This window comes from Pteropus vampyrus, unplaced genomic scaffold, assembly GCF_000151845.1.
Source record: "Pteropus vampyrus isolate Shadow unplaced genomic scaffold, Pvam_2.0 Scaffold22, whole genome shotgun sequence".
Classification (NCBI taxonomy): domain Eukaryota; kingdom Metazoa; phylum Chordata; class Mammalia; order Chiroptera; family Pteropodidae; genus Pteropus; species Pteropus vampyrus.
The window spans coordinates 8,671,832-8,695,796 of record NW_011888803.1 but is presented as its reverse complement, the minus strand read 5'-3'; the positions used below and the strand labels follow the sequence as shown (position 1 = coordinate 8,695,796).

Sequence of the window (23,965 nt, the reverse complement as noted above, 5' to 3'; positions counted from 1 at the left end):
AATCAATGCTATGTATATTTACCTTTAAAATTTTTAAGAGTTTATTTAAAGTTATATAACAAGAAGGAATAGCTTACATATGCATAAATGCACATCAATTTTAAATGTGAGTATTAATGAATGGATAAAAGTATCACTATCTCTACCAGCCTCTCTTATATCTCCTATGTAATATGAACAAACCCGAGTCATCATTCCTCCCAAACTCATTCTTGATCATAGATTTCCTATGGCAGTTAAAGGAGCCATCACCATGAAGACATCCAAGCCAAAAAGAAAAATCATTTTGTACCTGTAGAGGACTTCTGCTTTTGGATAAGACTGATTAGCTGGGACAGGACTAACCTTTTGCCATAAACAGCTATAAAACTAAACACTATATAAAGCAAATATTTTCAGACATTGGACCACAGGCAACACAAAACTTATCTCTGAGAGAAGGAAAGCTCACAAGGTGAGCCTCAATTTTGCCCTCTGTCTGGGGACAATTTCTTTACCTTGGCACAGTGTGCTGTAGTCAAAGCAGTGCTGGAATACATTGTAGTTCTAGCCCCATCAGAATAGAGAGACTGAGTCCATTTGTCATTCAGCTGAAATACCAGTAAGACCATATCTTATGAGTAAGATCCACATTCTAGAATAAGACCTATTTGAGTTCCACTTTGACAAAGCCTCAGTCTCCAAACTCTGTCTCCCCTGTAGAGATAAATATGGCCAAGTAATGGGAACTTGGAAAGCACCTTGCATTTTCTGTAGAACCATGCTAATGAGGTATAAGACCAAAGCTGCTCAAGTTCAAGTTGATGAGCCAGTAATTGAACTACATCTAAAACTGCACTCTTCAAAAGAAGGTAATGAAATCCAGTGTCTCCTCAATCATCTACAAAGTTTTGTACATTAGCAAAAATTATTAGACATGCAAAGAGCTTTCATAGTCAAGAAAATAATAGTTTATACAAACTAACCCCAAGAATGTTCTCGTGTTAGTTTTAGCAGATAAAGACTTTAAAGTGGCTATTATAAATATGTTGAAAGAATTAAAGGAAAATGTATTCAAATAAATAAAAGAATTTAGTCTTAATGAGGTAACGGGGTTTCTCAGTAGAGAAATAAAAACTGTAAACAAACAAACACAATCATATAGAAATTCTAGAATAGAAAATTATGACTATATTAAAAATTCACCATTTAGGCTTAACATCAAATTGTAGATAGCATATGAAAGAGTCAGTGATCTTGAAGAAAAATCTAGGAATTTTCTGATCTGAAGAACAGAGGAAAAAAATAAAAGAAAAATTAACAGTGCCTCAGGGCCTGTGGAACCGTGTCAAATGGTTTATCATATAATAGAGTTTATCATGTAATAGAGCCCCAAAAGTAAAGAAAGTGAGAATAAAAAATAAAATGTATTTAAAGACATGATGGCTGAAATCTTCCTGAATTTGTTTAAAAACATTGATTTATACCCAAGAAATAAACAGTATTAAATAAAGGGGTAAAAATACATCAAATTGTTGCAAACCAAAGAGAAAATCTGTAGAGGGGAAAAAAGACATTAAATACAAGAGAATAATGATACAAATAATGGCTAACTTATCAAAATCAATGGGGGCCAGAAGACAATGGTATAATACCTTTAAATTGCTGAAAGAAAAAAACCCTGCCAGTCCAGCTTTTGAAGAACATTTGAAATAGTCTTCAAAAACTCTAATAATGAACTTCATTATAAGAAATGATAAAGGATACTCTGCAGACTAAAGGGAAATAATGCCATATGGAATTCCAATATGTAGTAAGGAATGGAGAGCACTGGAAATGCTAAATAAATGGGTTAATATAAATGTCACCATTTAAAAGAAAAATGACATTTTAAAGTGAGGTTGATAGCTGTGTAGGAGTAAAAAATCTGACAATAACATAAAGGGAGAACAGGTAAATGTAGTTATACTTTTAAAGATTATTACTTTTGTGGCATGGGAATTATGAAGAATCAAATATAAAGGGCGAAGTGTTAAAATGTTGGACTATAGTTTTTGATAAATTCAATATGCATATTGTTAACACTAGAGAAACCATTTAAAATTTTTTTAAAAAGTTTAAGAAGCAATAAGAAAATAAAAAGAATACTAAAAAATATTTGATTAACTCAAATAAAGGCAGGAAAGGAGAAACAGAGGAACAAAAAGTTTGAAGGGACAAATGGAAAACTAATAGCAAGATTATAGGTTATCCATAGCAGTTTTATTGGAAACAATCCAGATATCCATCAATAAGGGATAGAATCAATAAATTGTATATTTATACTATAGAATATACTCTGTATCTGTAACAAAAGGAAAAACTAATGCACACAACAATATGGATGAATCTCAAAAACAGTTAAGCAGAAGCCAGAAAAGAGAATAATTATTGTGTATTGTCATTCATATGAAGTTCTAGAAAATATAAAAGTAATTTATAGTGCTAGGGATAAAATCAGTAGCTTCCTAGGATGGCGGAAGGGATTGACCCCAATACGGCATGAGAGAACTTTATAGGGTGATGGAAATATTCCAGATTTTCTTTGGGATGATAATTTCACAGGTGTATACATTTGTCATGAACATCAAACATCACATTTAAAGTGAAGCATTTTAAAACTTATCCGTGGAATCTATACTCTTCTGCTTAGTAAGTAGCAAATCCAGGCATCTTGATGCCAGACCAGGTTCTTTCTAGAAGTCATATTGATCCCGTATAACCACTTACTGTTGGTTTCCAGGTTTTTTGTTTGTTTATTTTTATTTTTTAGTAGACACTGATTGTCATCTCATTATCTTTTATCAAGAAGAAAATTTCTAGGAATCACACAATAGTAACTAGTTCCAATGAGTTATTAAAGTTTCTCTGTATTTCTGAATTTTTCCCAAGTAAAATTCCATGTGTTGGAACCATCTGGCTTATTTCTTAGCAAGGGAAATACTGGAGTGGTTTCTTAAAGTTTCCTCTCGGGGAAAATAAAGTTTTCCCTAAATAATGTAGAGAATTGGGAAAATTTATAAATCTTTAGAAATATGATTTCTAAGAGTTGTTTGGGACTTTATTTTTTATTTCAATGGCTTTGGCCATTCTAGAGCAAACATTTGAAGATTCCTAGGAAATGCAACATTCCATAGCTATTTAAAAGCATTATTCCTAATGGCCAAAAAGTGGAAACAACCCAAATATCCATCAACTGATGAATGAATAAAAATGGCATATCCATGCAATGGAATATTATTCAGCAATAAAAAGGGATGGAGTATTGATACATGCTACAATGTAGATGAATTTTGAAACCATTATACTGACTGAAAGAAGTCAGTCACAATAGCCCACATATTATAGGGTGGTGTTTTTTGTTGTTGTTGTTGTTGTTTGTTTTTGGTATGAAATGTCCAAAACAGGCAAATCCATAGAGACAAGAAGTAGATCAGAGGCTGCTTAGGGTTAGGAGTGTTGTGGGGGGAGGGAGAAATGAAGAGCGACTACTAATGGTTACAAGGTTTCTTTTGGGGGGACAAAAATGTTCTAAAATTGTAGTGATCATTGTACAATCCTATAAATATAATAAAAAACACTGAATTGTACACTATATAAAGGTAAATTATATGGTTGTTAATTACATATTGACAAAACTATTAAAAACAAAACAAAAAAATTGATTTTATTACATCATTTTTCTCCTAATTATCTTAGGTTGATGATTTCATATTTGATTTGGAAAAATCCTGGTTTGTCCAAGTTTAGATAACAATGTCTAGGCATTTGATATTAACTTTTTTTATTATTATTTGCTTACTTAGTAGACTTTAATAGTATTTTTAAAATTCACATATGCATGTTTGGAAGACTTTTTTCTTGGAAGTCACATATTGAGTTATGTATGGCTAATGTTAAAGTTTAATATGAAAAATAAAACCTATTTTGAAATATTTCATAAGAAGCTGGATTAGGAAAAGAACTTGTTGAGGGACAGCTCAAATGGGATACTGAGAAGGGAATAGGAGAATAATCTTTAAAATGCATTTGAATATAACAAGAATCCTTGAGAGAGAATAAACTACAAAACAGAGAAAACGACATGTGGCAGAGGAAGAGAGACTCTAAGTCCATCACACTGAAGTCTTTTCTTGTAAGATCTAAAAAAGACTGTCATAATAATAGCTATCCTATTTGGGGATGGAATCAGATTTGACATAAGGAAGTATCACATTTCTGCCTTTCTGAAATAAATTCTGAGCACAACATATCCTGTTCTGATTGTCATTTCTAAGTCCAATGCCGTTTTCATCTCCACCAGTGGTCTCATCACTTCGTGAGCTGTCTCTCTTCTAAACTCCCTTAGCAGCACACTGTCTGCAGCACTCATATAACATGGAATGTGCTATGTACTGTATTTGTGATAATCTTTACAATCTTTGGAGAGCAGCAGTTGTACCTATTCACATTTGTATCCCTAGAGCCTGAGACAGTGTTGACACAGAGTCAACTCTCCTCATTGATGATGAGGTATTATTGGTAGAGTATAACATCTTTCCACCCAACATGACCGCATTTCATATTTACCACACTGTATGATAATGGCTCATTTACTTGGTAGAATTCTCTAGACTCTAAAGTTGAAGGTTTAGATGATATTTTAGTCACCTCCTTACTCTCAGTATCTTGCACATTGTAAGAGTTTAAGAAATATTTGTTAGATGAAAATATGAATGAGGGCGCTGAATCAGGAGGGGTAGATTTTTGTCCCCTACCACTCATTTGTTCAGAAATATTGAATAAATCACTTAGCATCACTGTGTCTCAGTTACTTCATTATATGAAGGAAGTAGGAGTAGAATTCGATAATCAAAAGACCTCCCCAGCTCTAAAATTTTATGATTTTTTGATAACGGTAATGGCTTAAAATAGGTGATTCAAAAATTTTAGTTAAAAAATTGAGTCAATGAGCTAGATGATATCAACTCTTAGCAACTGCTTTTCCCCTGCCTTTGAACCTCTCATCACCTGGAACTCTAGGGACCCCACACAGGTAAGCTTGCCAAAGAGTTTGGGGATGTCATTATATCATAAATAACTCTTTATTGGGGAAAGACTGGAGACCCCAGGCCCTGGAAAACAGGTATGAAAAAGTGATTTACACCAGTAGTTCAACAAGTGAGGCAACCTATTTTGAACCAAAGGCTAATTATACTAAGCAATCTTGGTCCTCTTCCATTTCTTGCTTAGGAGGAACATCAGTTTGCTTGAAAAGTTGTCCAAATAAATAGGTACAGAAACTCTGCATACATTTGTGTCCTGCATACATTTGTGGGCACTTTGTACCCACACTGTAATAAACTATGTATTATGACTGATTTAGTTCTTATAACAACCCTGTTTGACTGAGAAAGAAACTGAGACAGCGATAGCCAAGGTTATATAGGTAATAAATGATAGAGGCAGCATTCAAATCCTCACTGTCCTTCCCTGTAACGATATTAGAATGGTGCAGTTTTTATAGAAACCTCAATTTCTCAGCAGTGGAGATGGAGGGAGTATCAAAAATGAATAATTCAGGCTTTAAGACAACAAGAATGTATTGCCTTCATTCCCAAACAGCTTTGTCTGTGTATAGAATAGAGAGATGATTCCCAGACTGTTCACATTTGTTTGGAAAGCCCCTTACAATTCCTCAGAGACCAGCAATGGATTACATTAACTGGCGATCTGAATTTCATCCAGGTCTGGTGGTTCCCGGGAGCAGACCTTGTCTGAGAGAATGCAGCTGTGCTGTAGGTCAGTGTGATAGGGCAAGTGGGCCTCATCATGAGTTACAGAACCAAATAAAGTACTCAAAGGCAAAGGTTGCTCTTTTCTTCCAGCTTGAAGGTGGAATATTTATCAAGTGACTTTTTGGAGAGGTTTCACTGTTGCTTTTCATTTTCCGGGGAATCTGTAAACCTCATGATTTGATACAGAACACAAGAATAATTCTGCTTTATAGTTGCATTCATATTTATTCATTATCTTCCTATATTTATGTTTAATAACTGTAAATAAAACTTTAACGCACACAGGCAAACACAATAGGCGAAGTTGTCTTCTGAATTGCTAGCAAGTTCTCTTACTCATCTTTCTGGAACCAAAGTGTTTTGGCCAGTATATCTGAGTCTTTCAGCAAGCATTATTTCTAAAAGAATCATAGTTATTGTTTTGGCTTATATTCCCAAAATATTTGCAGCAGTTTCTGTGTGGGATATGCCTGGCCCTTAACTTGGAAGACTATAGAAGCCTAATATATTTCTCTTTAATGAATTCAATCAGTCCTGAAAACCTCGAGTATTAAACAAGTAAAGATCTCCCTGGTTTTATTAATTCACATTGTTTTCTGATGAAACAGTAGGTTTTCTAGTTATTAAAAAGAATACTTTTAGCATGGAAACCAAATCATCACCAGGGAGTGAACCCGTCCTGTGACATCCAGACAAGTGGTTGTCCTGATTCTGATAATAGCCCCAAGGGCTGGGAACTCACTTTCATCAAAAGAATTCCCCTCACTCCCTGGCCCCCCCTATTTTTTGGACAACTCTAATTTTTAAAATGTTCTTATTTTAAGCTGAAATTGTATCTCTGTAGATTTCATCTTTATGGATATTCTTTCTTTTTCTTCTTATGGGCTCCTCTTCCTCTGTCAGGCCCATGTATTTTTATATTTCTCAGAAATCAATATGATTTTCTTATTTCACACACTGTCCTTGGACAATCTATGGTGCCGGGGTTTACCTATACAGAGATAAATATATCGCAAGCCCAGATATTTATGCTGAACTCCAGGTCCAAGTAGTCAACCACCAACTAGGCATATTCATTTGACTGCCTCACAGGTACCTCATATTCAATTTATCTAAAACTGGTTGTACTTTTCCTTAGACTCTTGAAATTGGTGAATGAAAATAGCAAGTATTAGTAATGATATGGAGAAATTGGAACCCTTGAGCCCTGCTGATGGAAATGTAAATTGGTGCTGCCACTATGAAAAAGGATATGGTGGTTCCTCAAAAAATTAAAAATAGAATTACTGTATGATCTAGCAATCTTACTTTGGGGTATATACTCAAAAGGATCGAAAGCAGAAACTCAAGCAGATGTCTGTACACTCATGTTTACAGTGGCTTTATTCACAGTAGCCAAAAGTAGAAGCTACCCAAATGTCCATCAATGGATGAATGGGACTAATGGATAACCAAAATGTGATACAGTTGGTTAGTCTTAAAAAGGAAGTAAATTCTGACATATGCTATAACATGGATGAACCTTGAAAACATTATGCTAAATAAAATAAGCCAGGACAAATCCTATATGATTTGACTTATATGAGGTACTTAAAGTAGGTAAATTCATAGACACAGAGAGTAGTATGTCGGTTGCTAGGGGTTGATTGGAGGGAGAGTCAATATTTAATGACTACAGAATTTCAGGTTGGGGATATGAAAACTGTTCTGGGTTGGATGGTGGTGATGGTTGTACAACGATGTGAATGTACTTAAAGCTACTGTTCACTTAAAAATGGCTAAAATGGTCAATTTTATGTTATATATATTTTACTACAATTAAAAAAAAATAAAGATCCTATAGAACTGTATTTTTAGCTGTCTGTTTGTCTACTAACACTTGCTCTGGCAATCCTGAACCACTTGTAGCTTCTCAAACATACTAGGCTTTCATGAATCAGTGCTTTCCTATCTGCTGCCTGGTAATTTCTTATTCCTTGTAGTCACCGTTCAAATCTTGGGTGACAAACCATCACCCTGGTTTGCCTGGGACTGAGGGGTTTCCCACAATTTGGGACTTTTAGCACCCAAACTAGGAAAGTCTCAGGCAACTTGGGACAACAAGTTGGTCACCCCACTGAAAGAACATATCATATCCATGTGTGGAACTCTGTAATATGCTGGAAGATATTTTTTTAGGTTCATAGTGATTTATTACATCCCTTGAGTAATTATATATTCTTTGGCTTGTGTTATCATCGGAAACATATTTCTCTCTTCTCTTCATTAGGGGATTCTAAAAATCTAGTCAAATGTCTTGCTAAGATCCAGATATACTGTATTGAAATGCATCCCTTTGATCTACCAGTTTTGCTGACCTGTCCAAAATGCAAATTAGATTAGTCTATCAGATCTTGGTCTTTATGAACTCATACTGGCTTCACATGGCCACAGCTGTGTGTGCTCACGTGCATACGTGCGTGCACACACGTGAATGTGCATATCCAAACAATCCTTTCAATTAACCCCTCTAGAACCTTACCTTGGATCAAAATTGATTCACTTTTATTTATTTATTTTATTATTTTTTATGGTGACATTGGTTAACGAAATCCAATAAGTTTCAGCTGTATAATTTAACAGTAAGGCATATATATATTTACTGTTAAAGAATATCATATGCTACCCTGTACCCACATTGCCACAGATTTCCTAGGCTTTCAAAAATAGTGAAATCAATATAAGGAAGGGAATGAAAGATTTTCTCCTGACCATATTAGATTCAGAAGACAATATTATGCAGTATCTATGTTACTGAAATATGTCTCATAGGACAGTTATGGGCTCTGCCTGCTAATACTTGGTGAACTGGCTGAGTTGGAAGCAAACAAATTCTAGATTCATATGAATGTTTGTTTCATATGCAAGCTAGTTATATGAATATACATTCATTGGTAGTGATATAAATACAAATCTTGATTAGTGGTAAGTTATCAACGTTAAAACTAGTAATTGCTACCATTTGGTGAGTTTTGGAGACAGATGTATCTCTTTAAACTGATGTATCAGTTTAAACTGATAGCTTAAGTAATTACAGCATTTGTTTTGTTCTGTTTCCAAGTGAAAACAGGGCTGTTTATGATTGTCCTGTGCTTGCATCAAGTAGCTAGGGAAGAGAGCCTTTACCCTCTGTGACAGAATGGTTCATTTTTGGCCTGCAATGTAAGCTTCATAAGAGTTGCAAATAAGAAGCAAATTTTAAACACAGAAAGGAAAAGGGATTTTATTTAATATATAAGATAAATTTCTGGAAATGAAATCTTTAGCTGCTTAATATGTTTAATTCCAGAAACTTCAACCTCATTTTTTTCTTATGGCACAATAAATGGATTCAATGTCCTAATCAAGACACCATTCCTGAAGTATGTTCTATCTTAGAGTAAAATGTCAACCAACCAGCACGATCATCATTACCTAATGTAAAAATAATAATAATAATGTTACTACTATTATTATTATCATCATCAGAAAGACCTGTGTTTCCAATGTGACTGTTACAATTAGCTCTGTGACTATAGCTTTGTCTTCAGTTCTGATTCATAATTTGTAAAATTGGGACAAACAATACCTGGACTGCACACCTGAAGAACGGTTGGGAGGCAGTAACATTTCTTGACCATGCCCCGTGTGCCACAGACTGGCATCTTACGTGAATGATATCATTTATTCTTCATAGTACCACCATGAACATGAATAGTAGTATTACTCTTATTTTGCAAACAGGGAAACTGAAGCTGAGAGAGATTGAATAATGTACCTGAGATCTGTGGTTTGTAGGTGGCAAAGCTAGGATTTGATCCTATACCGGGCTAAGCCCACTCTACCATATTGCATATAAATGTATTTGGGCTTTTTCAGTTATAAGCTTCAGACCTACCTGTAGATATATGAGTACATGAAAAGAACACTCTCTCTCATCCAGAGAGGGAGAGAGATTTTATATTCCTGTGGATTTCCTTTAAAAACCTATATAATTTCACTGATTTCATAAGTAACAGGATTAGCAGAATCTTTCAGAAGTGTCACATAACAAAAGAAGATGTTTATATATTAAAACCATTACCATTATTTACACAAATATGCTTAGTATCACAATGCCTTTAAAAGAAGCATTCCACACAAAGCAGTTATTTATTCATGGATTCAAGTGCTACTTAACTTTCACATAATGAAAACAATCCTTTATGCATTCTGGTTCATGAACTTAAAAGTCTTTCCTTTCATATTCCTTCTTTTATAAAATGCTGATCCAGAAGGAGAAAAAATGTTAGCTACTGTCCGCTAACACTGTTTCTCTTGCATTTTATTCAAACCAAAGATTTTTAGGAAGAACATCGATCTCTCCTAAGAATTAGTCCGGTTATCCTTGAAGACACACTCTAATTCTTTCCATTTCTTGTATTTCCTAAATATTTTCTATCCACATTTAATATTTCTTTAACCAAAGTAGTGCCCCATACTTTTGGGTTGGCACTAATGGTATTCTAAATACTTTCCCCTTGAATATATATTCCAAAATAGAGTGTTCTGGTTCTAGGCTACAGATATTTTGTTCTACACATAGGATACAGTGGTTATGAGTGTGGAGAAATTAAAAAAAAACACACACTAAATAATCTCTGAGAAGAAAATGATCAGCAATTACAGTGGATAGATATTATCCTGAATCCCTAATTTTGAGGCCATCTATACATCAAAGTGTTTTTGCATTTCTTTTAGTTTTATTCAATATTAACACAAACTATTCCATTGATTTAAGGAACTGTTAGAATTGCTATGGAGTCTTTAAACATGACTAAAATTTCCTCTAAGGAAAGAAATGATTTTTATGCTATCCATCTAAAGCCTTCCAGTCAACTTTCTTCCTCAATTAAAATGTGGAAATAAGAGCTGAATAGATAGACTTAAAATAAAGAGAAGCGACGAAAGAGAAAATTTGGTTCTCGAGTCTTGTCTGTCTCTGTGTCTTTCTGTCCATCTCTCTCTCCCCTCCCCTCACCACGCGTGCACACACACACACACACACACACACACACACAAAACAGGTGCACAGGAATATTTATGTAATTGTATGCGAACACTACACAAAATTAAATAGAAGGAAAATAATTCTGCAAGATTAGTTCATATGGTTAGTGTAAGCTTTTAGTGTTTGCTTGAACTAAATGGGAGACATACTATATCATAATAAATGTTAAAGCATAAATATTGTATGTCAGAAAAAATAATTTTAGAAAGTGCAATTCAAAGGGTAAATTTAGAAAATTTCATTTTGGAATTCTTGACAATCTGAAACCTTTGAGATTTTTGAATAAATAAAAGTGAGACTATGTTGGAAGTCTTATTTTAGAGCAAGAGGGTCAAATATAATTGTTTGGAATCATTTTCCATATTGGATGAGAGCCAGTGGAATCAAGTATAGTTATATTGAGTCCTACTGTTAATCACACACTCTTATTTTCAGGTCAGCTACGAAACAACTGTGGCAGCTGGATCGGCTGGCACAGAGAGATCAGAAGTGGGAGTGCCCTTTCCAAGCAAAGACCTAGATAAGCCTCAGGAAAGGAGTCATGGACAGACTGACTGGACAAATGCAGAATTGTTTGAAGCTAAAAACCAAAGGATTTATTTTCAATAGGGACAGAAATATAACCCCCACCATAATCTTTCACAAATTACTATTGAGTAAATGGTAATTCTTCCTATACTTGAAAATAAATTTGTTTCAGCCTAAATCTTCTTTTAAAAACTATATTTTTTAATGTTAGAAGATGTGACTGGGGCAGGGATGGGAGTCAATGGAGAGGAATGGGGCACACAGAAGCTTAAAGATATTCATGTCATATTTCTTATGTGGTAGTGTTGTTTTGTTCTCCTTTCAATTTTACATATATATATGATGTACTCTCTTTCAATGATATATTTCTCGATGAAAAATATTTTAACATTAGGAAATGCCAGTGTGCTGCTATGATTCTAAGCACCTCAATGATCTGTTAACATATCTTCAAACTGTTATTTGAAAATTATTTTATTTCTGTACATCTAGAACAGTATCACACTCTACTTAAAACATATAACATTAACCTTTTTTTCTCCAAAAACTTTTAGACTAGAATTTTGTCCTAAGAAAAGTGAGAGAAATTGCTAGAGGAGATGCAGAAAGAGTAAATCTGAGTAGACTTTTTTTTCACTCCTGAAATACCTGTTATTCCCGTAAAATGGCTCTATGACTATAGTTTTGTAAAGGAATTTGGATGAAGATACACTAAAAGGTTTAGAGAAAAATATATCTCTGGAGATAATTCTTCCCTAATCAGGCTCTCTCCTGTCTCCAACATACTACCACATATTGTACCAGGAGTACATTGTTTGTAGCAATTATTTTTTAGTGGGAAGAGGAATGAGTCAGGAGAGAAATCTCTAAGTTTCAAAGGCAAAGTCTAAAGTACCAATTTTAATTTAACTATATATACATTTGAAAATTAATGGGCTCTGGTAATGCTATAGCTTTTGGAATTCATTCAGAAGGCGTTTAAAATGGAAATGCTGACAGATTGTGAACATGAGTGGTTTGAATGGTGCTGCTGTAACACTTTGCTACACAGGCATGATGCCCATTGTAACATACATCCCCAGGGCCATGTTCTTTTAACTTCACACACACACACACACACACACACACACACACACACACACACACACACTTGAAAGCCAGATAAAAACAAAAGAGTACTTAGTGGGGTGATCTACTGTACATATGTGTCCCTTTCATCTTGATTGGTGTTTGGACTCAGATTATCCTAGTCCCTTGGCTATGACCTTGAAAATGATTAAAGTTCTCCACCAGAAAGAAAGTGAGTTGCTTTCAAATCAATGGGTAGCCTCTATTTAGTTCACTTCACAAATGAACAATATAGAAACTGTGCTAAAAGGCTAGAACAGTAAGCCATTACACAGGAGGAATGAGAGACAGGTGACTGGGATGGCAGAGATAATTAATGAACAGTAGGCTCATCCCAGTTCTTGGTACTTTCAGGTTTTATTTGAACAGGTAAGCTATGATACAATGGGTGTAAAATAATTGAACTGTATAATCCTGAGATTTTGCTCAAAGGGAATGTGGTTGGGTGGAATTGAAATGGTGTGCTCCGTGTTATACAAAATGTGTGAAGAGTATCTGTTTCTCTCTGATTTTCAGGTCTAGTCCCAGTAAATATGTAACTCTTCCCACCAAAAGTCAGAACAAAACACCCTTCCAGCACAATATAGCCCAAAGCACCTCGAAGAACCTGGGCATCCGCATGGAAGAAAACATTTTACGTAGAGCTCACTAGCTCCTGGACCAGCAAACCAAGAAAGGAAGATCATTCTGCCAAGTGATGCACATTTGAGTAAATTCATGAGACTGAGAATAAAAGACCAGAACAAAGGAAGAAAGATGGTAGCATAAACAGACTTGGGGAGGAAAGAGTAGCAGCAAAGAAGATTAACAAAGTTTGAGTAATAAAAGACAAGAAATCCATCCTGTATTAGAACTGAAAAATTTCTTCAATATCTAAGATAAGGCTATTCATTAGTTTCCCTAGTGAGGAGAGATTGAGATATTTTATCATTTGGAATCTGTTGTATATAAAGATGCCATAGTAACCATGTGACTACTTCTCAAAGTGAATTTTAAGCCATTTTTATGAATATTTTTGTCACCTTCTCAAAGTCCCCAGTTAAAGACTGGCCTAGGGACCCAATTATTACAGACATAAGCATCCCTTATTCCTTTAACAACTTTGGTGTCTCTAATTAAAATGCATCATGTTCTAAACCCCAAACGAAATCTTAACTTCCAGGAACCATATTTTAAAATGAGTAAAGTTTAAGCATGCATCTCTCAAATGTTTCATCAGTTTCCAAGGAATCATGGCCATTTTCATTATTATAAAAGATTGGATAGGAGAGGAAATTAGTCTAAGTCCAAATTCCTGAAACTCTGTGATCTTTCCAGCCTCATCTCTATATTGTAGCCATTCCAAATGCAGGTCCCTGATCTCAGTGCCAGGGCTTTTCATACCTCCATGCTATCGCCACCCTGGATTGGTTCAAACTTTCTCATCTACTTGGCAAATACCTACTCATTTTTAAAGATCTGAGCTTTACATGTTCCTACTCACTCTCAATAGAATTGTGTACTATCTCTTTTGTTTCCCAACTGTGCTACATCACCAGTTGTTTATTCTTTCTTTTTCTATCATCTATACCAGTTGATTTTCTTACTAGATTCTGTCCCTAGCAGGTTATAAGCTCCTTAAGAGTAGTAATTATGTCATATATCTTCACAACCTCAGGTTTTAGAACATTGCCTTATACATAGTAGACATTCAACTCTTTATTTAGTTATTCATTTATTCAATAAATATTTGAGCATGGAATTTTAATTAAGCCACAATTATTCTGCCCAGGTACTTAACAAGAGTACTTAGTATGAGACTTCACAGGCAGTCAATAAGTATTGTGTGTGGTAACTACATCTAGAATGGGTTGAGATGTTAACATATGATCACTATTCTATCTGCATCACAATTGTTTGTAGTACTTGTTAAAAATACAGATTCCTTAGCCCCGCCTTAGATATACTCAAACAGATTATCTAGGCATTAAGACTCTGGAATCTGTAAAAATTGTAAAAAGCAACTCATGTGGCTTATGTGCACACTAAAATTTGAGAATCATTGAATTGCAAAGATCACAGACTTTTTTAGCTCTACAATTTATTCACTATATTACCTCGGAAAAGTAACTTAGCCTCTCAGAGCCTCAGTTTTCAAATTAATATAATAATGTCTCTTAATTGGGTGGTTGAGAGGATTTTTACAGAAGATATGTAACAGCGCCTAAAACTGTACTCCATTATCTAGAAGTGCTTGGTAATATCAATTTATTTCTTGTCTTCCTTTTCTAGCTTCACTTTTCTCCTCAAGGTCTCTTCATCAGTCAGAACATGTGAAAATAAGCACCACACCAGTTCCTTAGTTATCCTCTGTGCAGAATCCAAGCAATCTTGACATCATTATAATAATTTCAAATATGATTGCTTGAACTCTATACACATGCTAAAATATTCATATTGCTTCTTTATACCCTTGGGCAACTAATCAGACTTTGATATGGGTTATTAAATTTTGACTTTGATAGAAATGGATATGTCCTTTCTAATATATGCCAAGACTTGCAATAATGTGACAGGATCTGTAGGCATTTGTTGCCTCCTATTAATTTCAGGGACTGGCCTGGTGTAAATTAACTTTCTTCTCTTCCATGGAAAAAATAGATATTTTTATGATCTTTCATAATCTTAGCACTATTGTTGCAAGAATATTATTCCAAAATATGAAAGTTCCTTCTATTTCTACAACTCAAAAAACACTCTTACCATTAGTTTGTTTTTCCTTTTTTGGAAAAGTGTGGGGGCTGTCTACACGTGGAAATAGTTGGAAAAGATAAAATGGAAATGTTCCATATTGAATTTTCTGATGTTCTTAGTAATGTGAGAGCAATTTTAACTAAAGGTGCTGATTGAGAGTCATGAGTATGAGTCGTTCTTATGTGCTACCACAGGCAAATTACTATCCACAATCTGACTTTCGATGACGTTATCACATCACTGGTTTCTATAAGTTAGGTCCTCTGTTAAAATCTGTAGCATGTTGTATGAGTGAGTATTTATGTAAAATATACTAAATATCTGACATAAATTATTGGGAAATTGTAGTGCTGATTTCAGATGGGGAAAATAAACCTTATTATAAAAGAACCAAAGATATAATGAAGCAAGAGAAGTAAGACATCTTATTTGGCTCTTTAATACTTCCATAGACAAGTATTATTCACATGTGTTCTTTAAAAACAGTATAAACCATAACCTATCTTATATTTGAAATTCAAAATCTTGATTTTTTTCATACTATATTCTTACCTCAGCCACCTCACTCTACGTTACCATCTAAATAAGATTCCATAAATATTCAAGCAAATGTTTGCCAGTGCTATGCAACGCTTTTATCTAATTGTGAGTTCTCTGTAGTCTACTTCTTTTTAACATATCTTTGCAATAGTAAAACAATAACCTTTGCCCTTACACTCATATGACGTTGAGAAAATTAGTATATAGTTAGTAGAAAATTGGCCTTGTAAGAACTGAATATGAAAAACACTAAGTTCATTTCTGGATAGAGGCATGTGAACCTGTCAGTTTATAATTTAAAACAGAACTCTAGACTTCCTGGAAGACCATCCCAGTAGAGGGCTCTAGCTTGCTTTAACATGTTATGGAGGAAAAATCATAGGCAGGTTTTTGAAGACAAACTTGCAACATTACATTTAAAATGTAGAGTTTTTCTCCTAGCATAATTATGCAAGTGTGTGTGTATCTAACTACACATTTGATTGTCCCTGCTCAATTTATAGATCTGCTTTCTCTAGCTACACAAACTCATTTATTATATCTTTTTAATTCTCTTCTAGTATAGTATAGCCTCTATGTTAGTTTTTCCAAACCATCCATATACTCCTCAGGAGCCTAATCCAACTATTATCCTCAATCTTAAACTTTTATTAGTTCTTCTCTGATTTATGTAAATAATACATGCTTATTATCAAAAATAATGGTAAAATAAAAATAATAAAGGGTAAAATTTAATTTATCATTACCAATTTCACCACCCAGAAAATATTTTTATGTTACTATTACTATTTTGGTATATTTCCCTTCAGTCTTTATTCTAGAATATATAATATACACTGTAGACACACATATGTATTGCTTTATATATAGTTTCTCATCCTCTTTTTTCAACTTTAAATATTTTAAGAATTTTCTGTATTAGGAAATATCCTTTAAAATTTTAATTTTTGTCATTGTATAATATTACACTATTTGAATATACCATAATTTGATTATTTAGAAATAGAATAATGCTGCAAAGATCACTCTTATGCATATGTTTTCATGGGCATATCCGATAACTGTATCCCTAGGATATAGTTCTAGAATCAAAATCACTGATCAAAAAAAATAGCATTTTTAAGGACCTTAATCCATATTGGCAAATTTTCTCTAGTTGGACCTAATTTATACTCCTCTAGCTGGTATAAGAGTACCAGCTTCACTCTACCTCATCAACATTGAATGTTATATTTTCTTTAAAAATCTTTGTCATTTGCTTTAAAAAAAAAAAAACCATGGGAGCTTATTATTTTAAACTTGGATTTCTTGAATTGAGTTGGTTAATTTGTTTTTGGGCCAATTTTATTTTTCTTATGTAAATTACATATTCCCTTTGCCCATTATTTTATATTTCTATAATCATCTCTTTTCTTGCTGTTTTATAAGAAATCTTCATATATTATAGATCTTGACAATCTGCCAAAAAATGATCTGAACTCTTTGAAAATATCAAGGTCATGAAGAGACCAACTGTCTTAGTTTTCCTTAAACTAAGCTAAATTTTGAGGTCTCTGGTTAATTCGTCTTGATCAATTTGATCTGTGCTGATCTCCACCATTTTTAAAATGTCTATAGCATTTAAACCTTACATTATTTATTTTTTACTGAGCAAATTTCTTCTTTTCTCCAAATGATGTACGCTCTTTGAGGGTATGAGTACCCTTTGGCATCTTCTGCATGATAAGGGCTCTATTAATTCTAAATAGGTCATAGTCTTTTCTTATACTCAAAGAACCTGACTTAAATTTAAATAATAATTCCATTTCATATGGAATTCAAAAATTCAGACTCAACATTGTGAATAGAAAAACAAATCTTTTTAATTTTCAAATATAATTGATGGGGAAATAGAGACACAGATTACGTGAGTTACTTAACATCTGCTTAATTCTTATTTCTTCTTTCCGCCAAACCAAAAATTACCTGTCCTTCCTTAGTTGACCAGAAGTCAAAAACAGAAAAACTGTACTTTAAGGCTGTTTAAGAATGACTATCTTCTCTCAGTACTGGATTTCTTGGAAGATTTCAGAAAGCCGTGACTATTTGTTATGAAAATTGGGGGGAAGGGGTTTTACAGTGACTAGACTTGGCATGCGGCACCTTAACCAAGCGATCAAAGTTAACATCACTAGTAATATAATAAAACATATCAACATATGTATACCAGATATGATGCTCTGAGAAAGGCACAACATCACTTCAGTGATATTTATGCTGAAAATATGTAACCTGAATATGTTCATGAGAATACATCACACAAATCCATATTGAAAGACATTCTACAAAATGACTGACCAGTGCTCTTCAAAATGTTAAGTCATGAAATACAAAAGACAGGAACTTCCACAGTTGGGAGGAGACTAAGGGGAGATGACAATTTTTTAATCTCTTTGTTAATTTATTAATTAACTAAACATAGTGTAAGATCCTGGATTAGATCCTGGACCAGGCAGAGGACATTTGGGAAAACTGACAAAATTTGAGTATGACTTGTAGATTAGTCAATAGTATTATAGCAGTGTTAATTTCCTGACTTTGATAATTGTGCTGTGGTTAATGAGATATTAATTAACACTAGAGAAAGTCAGGGGAAGGCCACACAGAATTTCTCTGTAGTATTTTGGTAACTTTTATGTAAATCTAAAATTATTTCAAAATTAAAAGTTGAAAAAGTGAGGGAGAGGAGGATGAATTAAATTCTATATATTGGTCTATGGTCATGCCACCCTGAATGTGCCCAATCTTATCTGATCTCGGAAGCTAAGCAGGGTTGGACCTGGTTAGTACTTGGATGGGAGACCACCTAGGAATACCAGGTGCTGTAAGCATTAAAAAAAGAAATTCTATGTATTGGAGGAAAAAAAATCCCCAATATTTTTCTTGAGAAAAAAATTCCCCAAATTCCAAGGATCATATCAATCATTCCTATTCATCAATACTGTCACTTTAACCTTTATCATATGTGTGTAATGTGAGATGTCTTTCAGCATGTGGACGGGTCATTGGCTGTGGATGGTATGCAGAACAGACAAGGAAAACTTGGAGAAATGATATTCAGTGGTATACAGCAGTTGTTCATTAAACAAGTATGCCAAGTAGTATTTTAGGTGCTGAAAATATAATTATAAGCAAGATAATAGATCCCTGGCCTCCTGGGATTTCCAGTCTTAATAATAAAGAAGATAATATCAAAATTTAATTTTTTTTTTTTCAAAAATTGGAAGGTGGACTTCTCAGTATGAAAAGGCTGTGGGGGAAAGAGGGCTTAAGTCAAAAAAGAAATTTGTTTAAAAAATTGAAAAAGGTAAGGCTATGCTGTGTTAGCATGCTCCTGATGCATTAATGCAAAGCATTAATCCCTGCGTGTAAGAGAAAAAAGGCAGAAGCAGAAAAGTAGATTACAGGAGAGAAAAATCACTAGGAAGTAGCAAGGAGGACAGAGTGAAAGGAAAGAAAGAAGGAGAGAAAAGGTAGAAATGAGAACCAACCGTTGCAGTTAGTTTACAATATGACTTAGGCCACAAGCATCGCTGCAAAAAAAAAAAAAAAGCAAAAAAGTTGGAGGAGAGTAAGATCTCCCGCTGAGGTGAGATTGATTTCAGGTATGTGTCTGAAGAGGCTACAGAAAAAGGTTGGGGTTGGGAGACACGCAAGAGGAAGACATCAAATTGGGGACTGCTGGAAAAGGGAATGGTACATGGACAATTTGACGAAGGTAGGGAAGGAAGGAGACTAGTCACCTACAAGTTTTTGAAACGTAGAGGAAGGACCGCGTGGGAAGCAAGAGTGTCCGGGAGGTGCCGGAAGGCTGCGTGCGCTCCCCGGGCGCGGCTGGCCCAGGGGCTTGCGGACAAGGGCGCAGGAGCTGGGTGCGGGTTGGGGGAAGGTTGCGGGGCGGAGGGGGTGGGTGTGCACTATGTTTAGTGATGTCATTGCAAGTCAGTGAGCGGTGAAATTTAACACCGGCCGGATTTTCTTGGCTTCTCTTCTTCCAGGGGAAGCAGCCGGCGGCAGTCAACGCTCAGCGCCTTCAGTTGCCACCGGCCCCCTCGCACCGACTAGATTTTTCGAAGTGGGTGTGTGTGCTTGTCTGACAAATGTTCCGGCGCGGGTTGTTTCCGAGGACTTCCTCCCCCCTAGCCCCCCTTCATCTCATTCCCTCCCCCCACCTCTTTCTCCTCCCAGGCCCAAAGCAGAGGACTCCACTCGAGTCAGAGTCGCCTTTGAACCGCAAGTGAACTTGAGGGCTGCACTCGCAGCCGAGCTCACGCTGCTGCCGGCGCCCCGCCGCCCGACAGTGAGGTCTCCCTTCTCGCTCGCCCTCCCAGGGGAGCGCTTCCCCTGGGCTCGTCGGTTTCCTAGTTAGGGAGCTAGGGAGCCTAGCCATCTACCCTTCGGGTGCTATTTCTCTTCCATCCCATCTCCTCCTCCCTTTTTTTTTTTTGTTGCTATTGCGGTTTTGGAGCATCGTTTTCATGTGATTTTGTTTTCCTTTTTCATGGACAGTACCTGCACCCTTAGCGGCTCGGAGTTGGCTTCTGTTTTCCGTTAGCGCTTCGCTGCTCGGACAAATGCATACAAATGCATTTAGGAGCCCACAGGACAAGGCGTGGAAAGGTCTCCCACACGGCAAAAACGTAAGTAGCCCACCCGCTGGGACAGGGGTTAGACCAACCCCTCTCCCCACCCCCTGAATCCTCTGAGCCGGTTGGAGATTTGTGCTCCCGCTCCTTGGCACTTTTTGAAGTTGGGAGCCTTGAGCAGCCGTGGCATCCTCCTCCTGTCTCCTCAGTTTGTAAAATACTGTGTTTTAAAGGAAGCCTCTTGCCAGCTGGACTCTCAGACCGTTTATGCTAAAGAGATCCTGAGGTTCCCGAGGGAAAGCTCGCTGGCGCACATCCCGACGCCGGTGGCAGCGGCTCCCGCGGCTCCCGAGCGGGGCTCCGACGCCTTCCCGGGTCCCAGCTCCCGCTGCCTTCGCGCCCTTCTTTCCTTCTCCTCCCTCGGGGCCCTGGCTGAGGTCCCGTTTCCCCGCAGTGCTACTCTGGGCGTCCTGCCTGAGAAATTGCTGGGGCGCTAGCAGTCTCCTGGGTTCTGTTCGCGCAGCCTGGACTGCCGGGCGCAGGCGTGGGACAGGGTTGCGGGATGGGGAAAGCAGGAAAGAGGGAAAGAGGGTGCCTGCAGAACTTCGGGCATCAGGGCGATGCTAGACCCACGGGACTCAGGCAATCGCCTCTTGTACTCAGGAGGCCAGCAAAAGTGCTGCCCATCTGGGGTCGGAGCTGCGCCCTGATCACTGGCATGCCACTGGAGAAGGGGCTGGAAGCGGTAGGCGGGGCTCCTCCCGGGGAGTGTTCGCTGGGGCTCTGACTGGCACCCTGCTTCCCCTTTGGGCCTTGTACCTTTCCCCACACTCTCACTGGGAAGAGAGCGTGGCTTTTGCTGGCTGCCTTGGTCCTCTGGAAGAGGTTAGTGGGTTATGCAAGTTTGCTTATGGCCCTGGGGGCGGAAGGGACGAAAGCGGCTGTGGTCATTCTCTGCCTGGAGGCTGCTCCTCGGGAGAGTAGGTGGGAGGAGGGCACGCGGCGGAACTGACGGTGGCAGCTGAGGGCAGGCGGAGGCGGGGTGCGGAGAAAGACCGCCTTGTGGCAGTGTTTGTATGAACATGTGCTTCCCAGCCGCGTGTAGCCGAGCCAGCCTGAGACTCGCGCGCTCTCTCCTCCGACCCCTGGAAGCCCCCACAGCCGGCCTTCCCTACTAACTAGGATGCACCTCCCCAGGCGACCGCACCCAGATGAATTAGTGAGCAGGAACCTCCGAAACCCTCTGTTTGTGCAAGGAAGAGCCGGTGGGGGTGGGGTGGGCGGGGAGGGGGTGGAGGTCAGAGGGACCTGAGTATAAGAAGTCAGGCTCTGCCCGCTGCCTTTCTCAGAGAGTCTCGCGCGGGTCGCACCGGGTTCCCAGTCAGGTTTCTCATCATATTTCTCAGAGAAAACAACAACAACAACAACAAAACAAACAAAAACCCTTCTGACTGGACCCGCGGGGAAAGCGAGGCCTGGGGCACAGCTGATCCTGCGGGATCGGGAGCATCTTCCTGCCGATTCTGGCGCCCATGGAATGGTGGAATGAGGCTCGGGTACCCTTGCGTGCAGAGCCACCAAGAGAGGCTCGGTAAAGCTCTCCACCTCGAAGCTTTTCTGTCCATCCCTATGCCCTCTTGCCCTCCCAGCCAGCTCCCGCCGCGAGGGTTTTCCCTTCACCGCAGAGCAAGGCCTAGTCGCTGACTAACATTCTCCCTTGGTAGTTGTGACCAGCTTCTCGGATTAAAGCAGATCTGCTCCTGGCCTCTGTCTTGTCTGGTTTACACTTCCCTTCCAGACGCTCCCAGAAAAGGCCCTGCATAAATTCTTGGGCAGTTTGGGGTTTGTAAATTGGGTCCAGATGATTGGGGGGAGGGACACAGAGAAACCAAACAGAATGGATTACACAGAGGAACCTCTGAAGAAAAATTAGACTATGTGGACTGGGAAAAGAACCCTTGTGGAGAGATGTCAGGGTGGGTACCTGATCTTAGGTGAAGGCGTTTGTCTCTTTTGCGCTCCTACGGGGCCTCTTTGCCAGGGGCCTTATGGTCTCTAACATATCCAGGTTGTTCTAGTACAGTTGCTAGTAGGGGTGGGCTGTGCAGAATTAAAGGTAGTTCAAGGTTGCATCAGATTGCAGCCCCTCACAGCTCCAACCACACACATGCAAAGTGGGGAAATAGTAGTTACTAATTGAGCTGACAAAATTGTTTCTTAAAAACTGCTTTCAGATGTGTTACCTAATGTGAATTTGTGGAATTAATAAGAGGAATTTTTAAAAAGTTGCTTAGTTATCTTTGTGTTCAGGTAAATGTTTAAAATAAACTGATGCCTTGAGCAGAAAAATCGTAATTTATGGAAAGTGATTTTAAATGTCGTTTAGACATTCTGCTTGGTAATCTGTGAAGCTGCAAAAAAAATAATAATTTTATTACGGGAGTTATAATAGCTGTGCTAGTTTCCTTGTCATGCTTTACAACTATGACTTATTTTAGAATTTGTAATTCTGAGAAGCGAAGACCATTTCATTTTCATTCTCATAAAAGGCTAACATTTGGTCATTTATCCACTCATCATTTATTCACTCATTTATTCAACAACTGTTTACTGAGCTCCAAATATGTGCCCAGCGTGATTCTAGGCAGAAAGGATACAGTAGTTGAGCAAGATAGAAACACAATTGCTGCCCTCCCAATGTATCCAGTTAAGTGTAGGAAACAGAAAATAAAACAGCTAAGTATAACAACATGAGATAAGGGTATACAAAGGACAATGTCTAGCAGTTTGGGTAGCTGGGAAGGATAGAGAGGGATAATCCTGGAAGGAAAAGCTGAGCAAAGGAAATGAAATCTAAACTGAGACCTAAGTGGGAGAGGCATGGAACTTTCCAGACAGAGAGGACAGTAAATTGTTCAGAGGTGAGACAGCACAGTACATTCGAGGGCCTGAAACAAATAAAGTTGGTTGAAGCACACCTTCTAGGAAGCTGGATCTGGATAAACAGAGACCAGATCTAAAAGGCTTTTAAACTAGATTACTTTCTTAGCTAAATAAATGGAGGTTAGGATGACCTGACTTCTTCACCTTGAGATCAGCTGTGCAGGTAAAAGATGCTAGAGAAGTTATATATATTTTGAAACTCAGACAACCTGATAGTTCTATTGACTGATTCATTCGTTCATTTAAAATTTTTTTTTTTATTTAACAGTAGTGTGTGCCAGGAATTTTGCTAGGCTAAGCAGCAATCAATTTAACAATCTGTGGTATTATGAGGACAGACTAATTTAGATATAGTTTTCTTCCTTGCTACTGACAGGACTGTAAGGATTTTGATCACTTGAAGTCCTTAAACATTTATCTTTCACTTCATGAATTTGCCCGTGTGCTTGAAATTTAACCAAAAGTTCTAGTATGCTTCACACTGGATTAGTTATACAAGTGACTATTGAGTTGAATTAATAATCTAAGAAATTTATTGTGTATAAGTTAGTAACACTTTACTCCCTGCATCGACTTTATCCCCACTGCTGGGATGAGTACTGTTT

General features: G+C 37.3%; 1 protein-coding gene and 1 pseudogene across 1 annotated transcript in view; both read left to right on the top strand.

The window, feature by feature from the left end:
* Positions 1-18,543: 18,543 nt before the first annotated feature.
* Positions 18,544-18,662, top strand: LOC111736867 (annotated as a pseudogene).
* Positions 18,663-19,830: 1,168 nt separating this feature from the next.
* The window catches only part of COL24A1 (collagen type XXIV alpha 1 chain), a 309,537-nt gene continuing 305,402 nt past the window's right edge, over positions 19,831-23,965 (top strand). The window contains exons 1-2 of the mRNA XM_023528131.1: positions 19,831-19,910; positions 20,341-20,471. Coding sequence (XP_023383899.1) covers positions 20,416-20,471 — 56 coding nt within the window. The 5' untranslated portion in view covers positions 19,831-19,910; positions 20,341-20,415. The remainder of the gene's footprint in view (positions 19,911-20,340; positions 20,472-23,965) is intronic.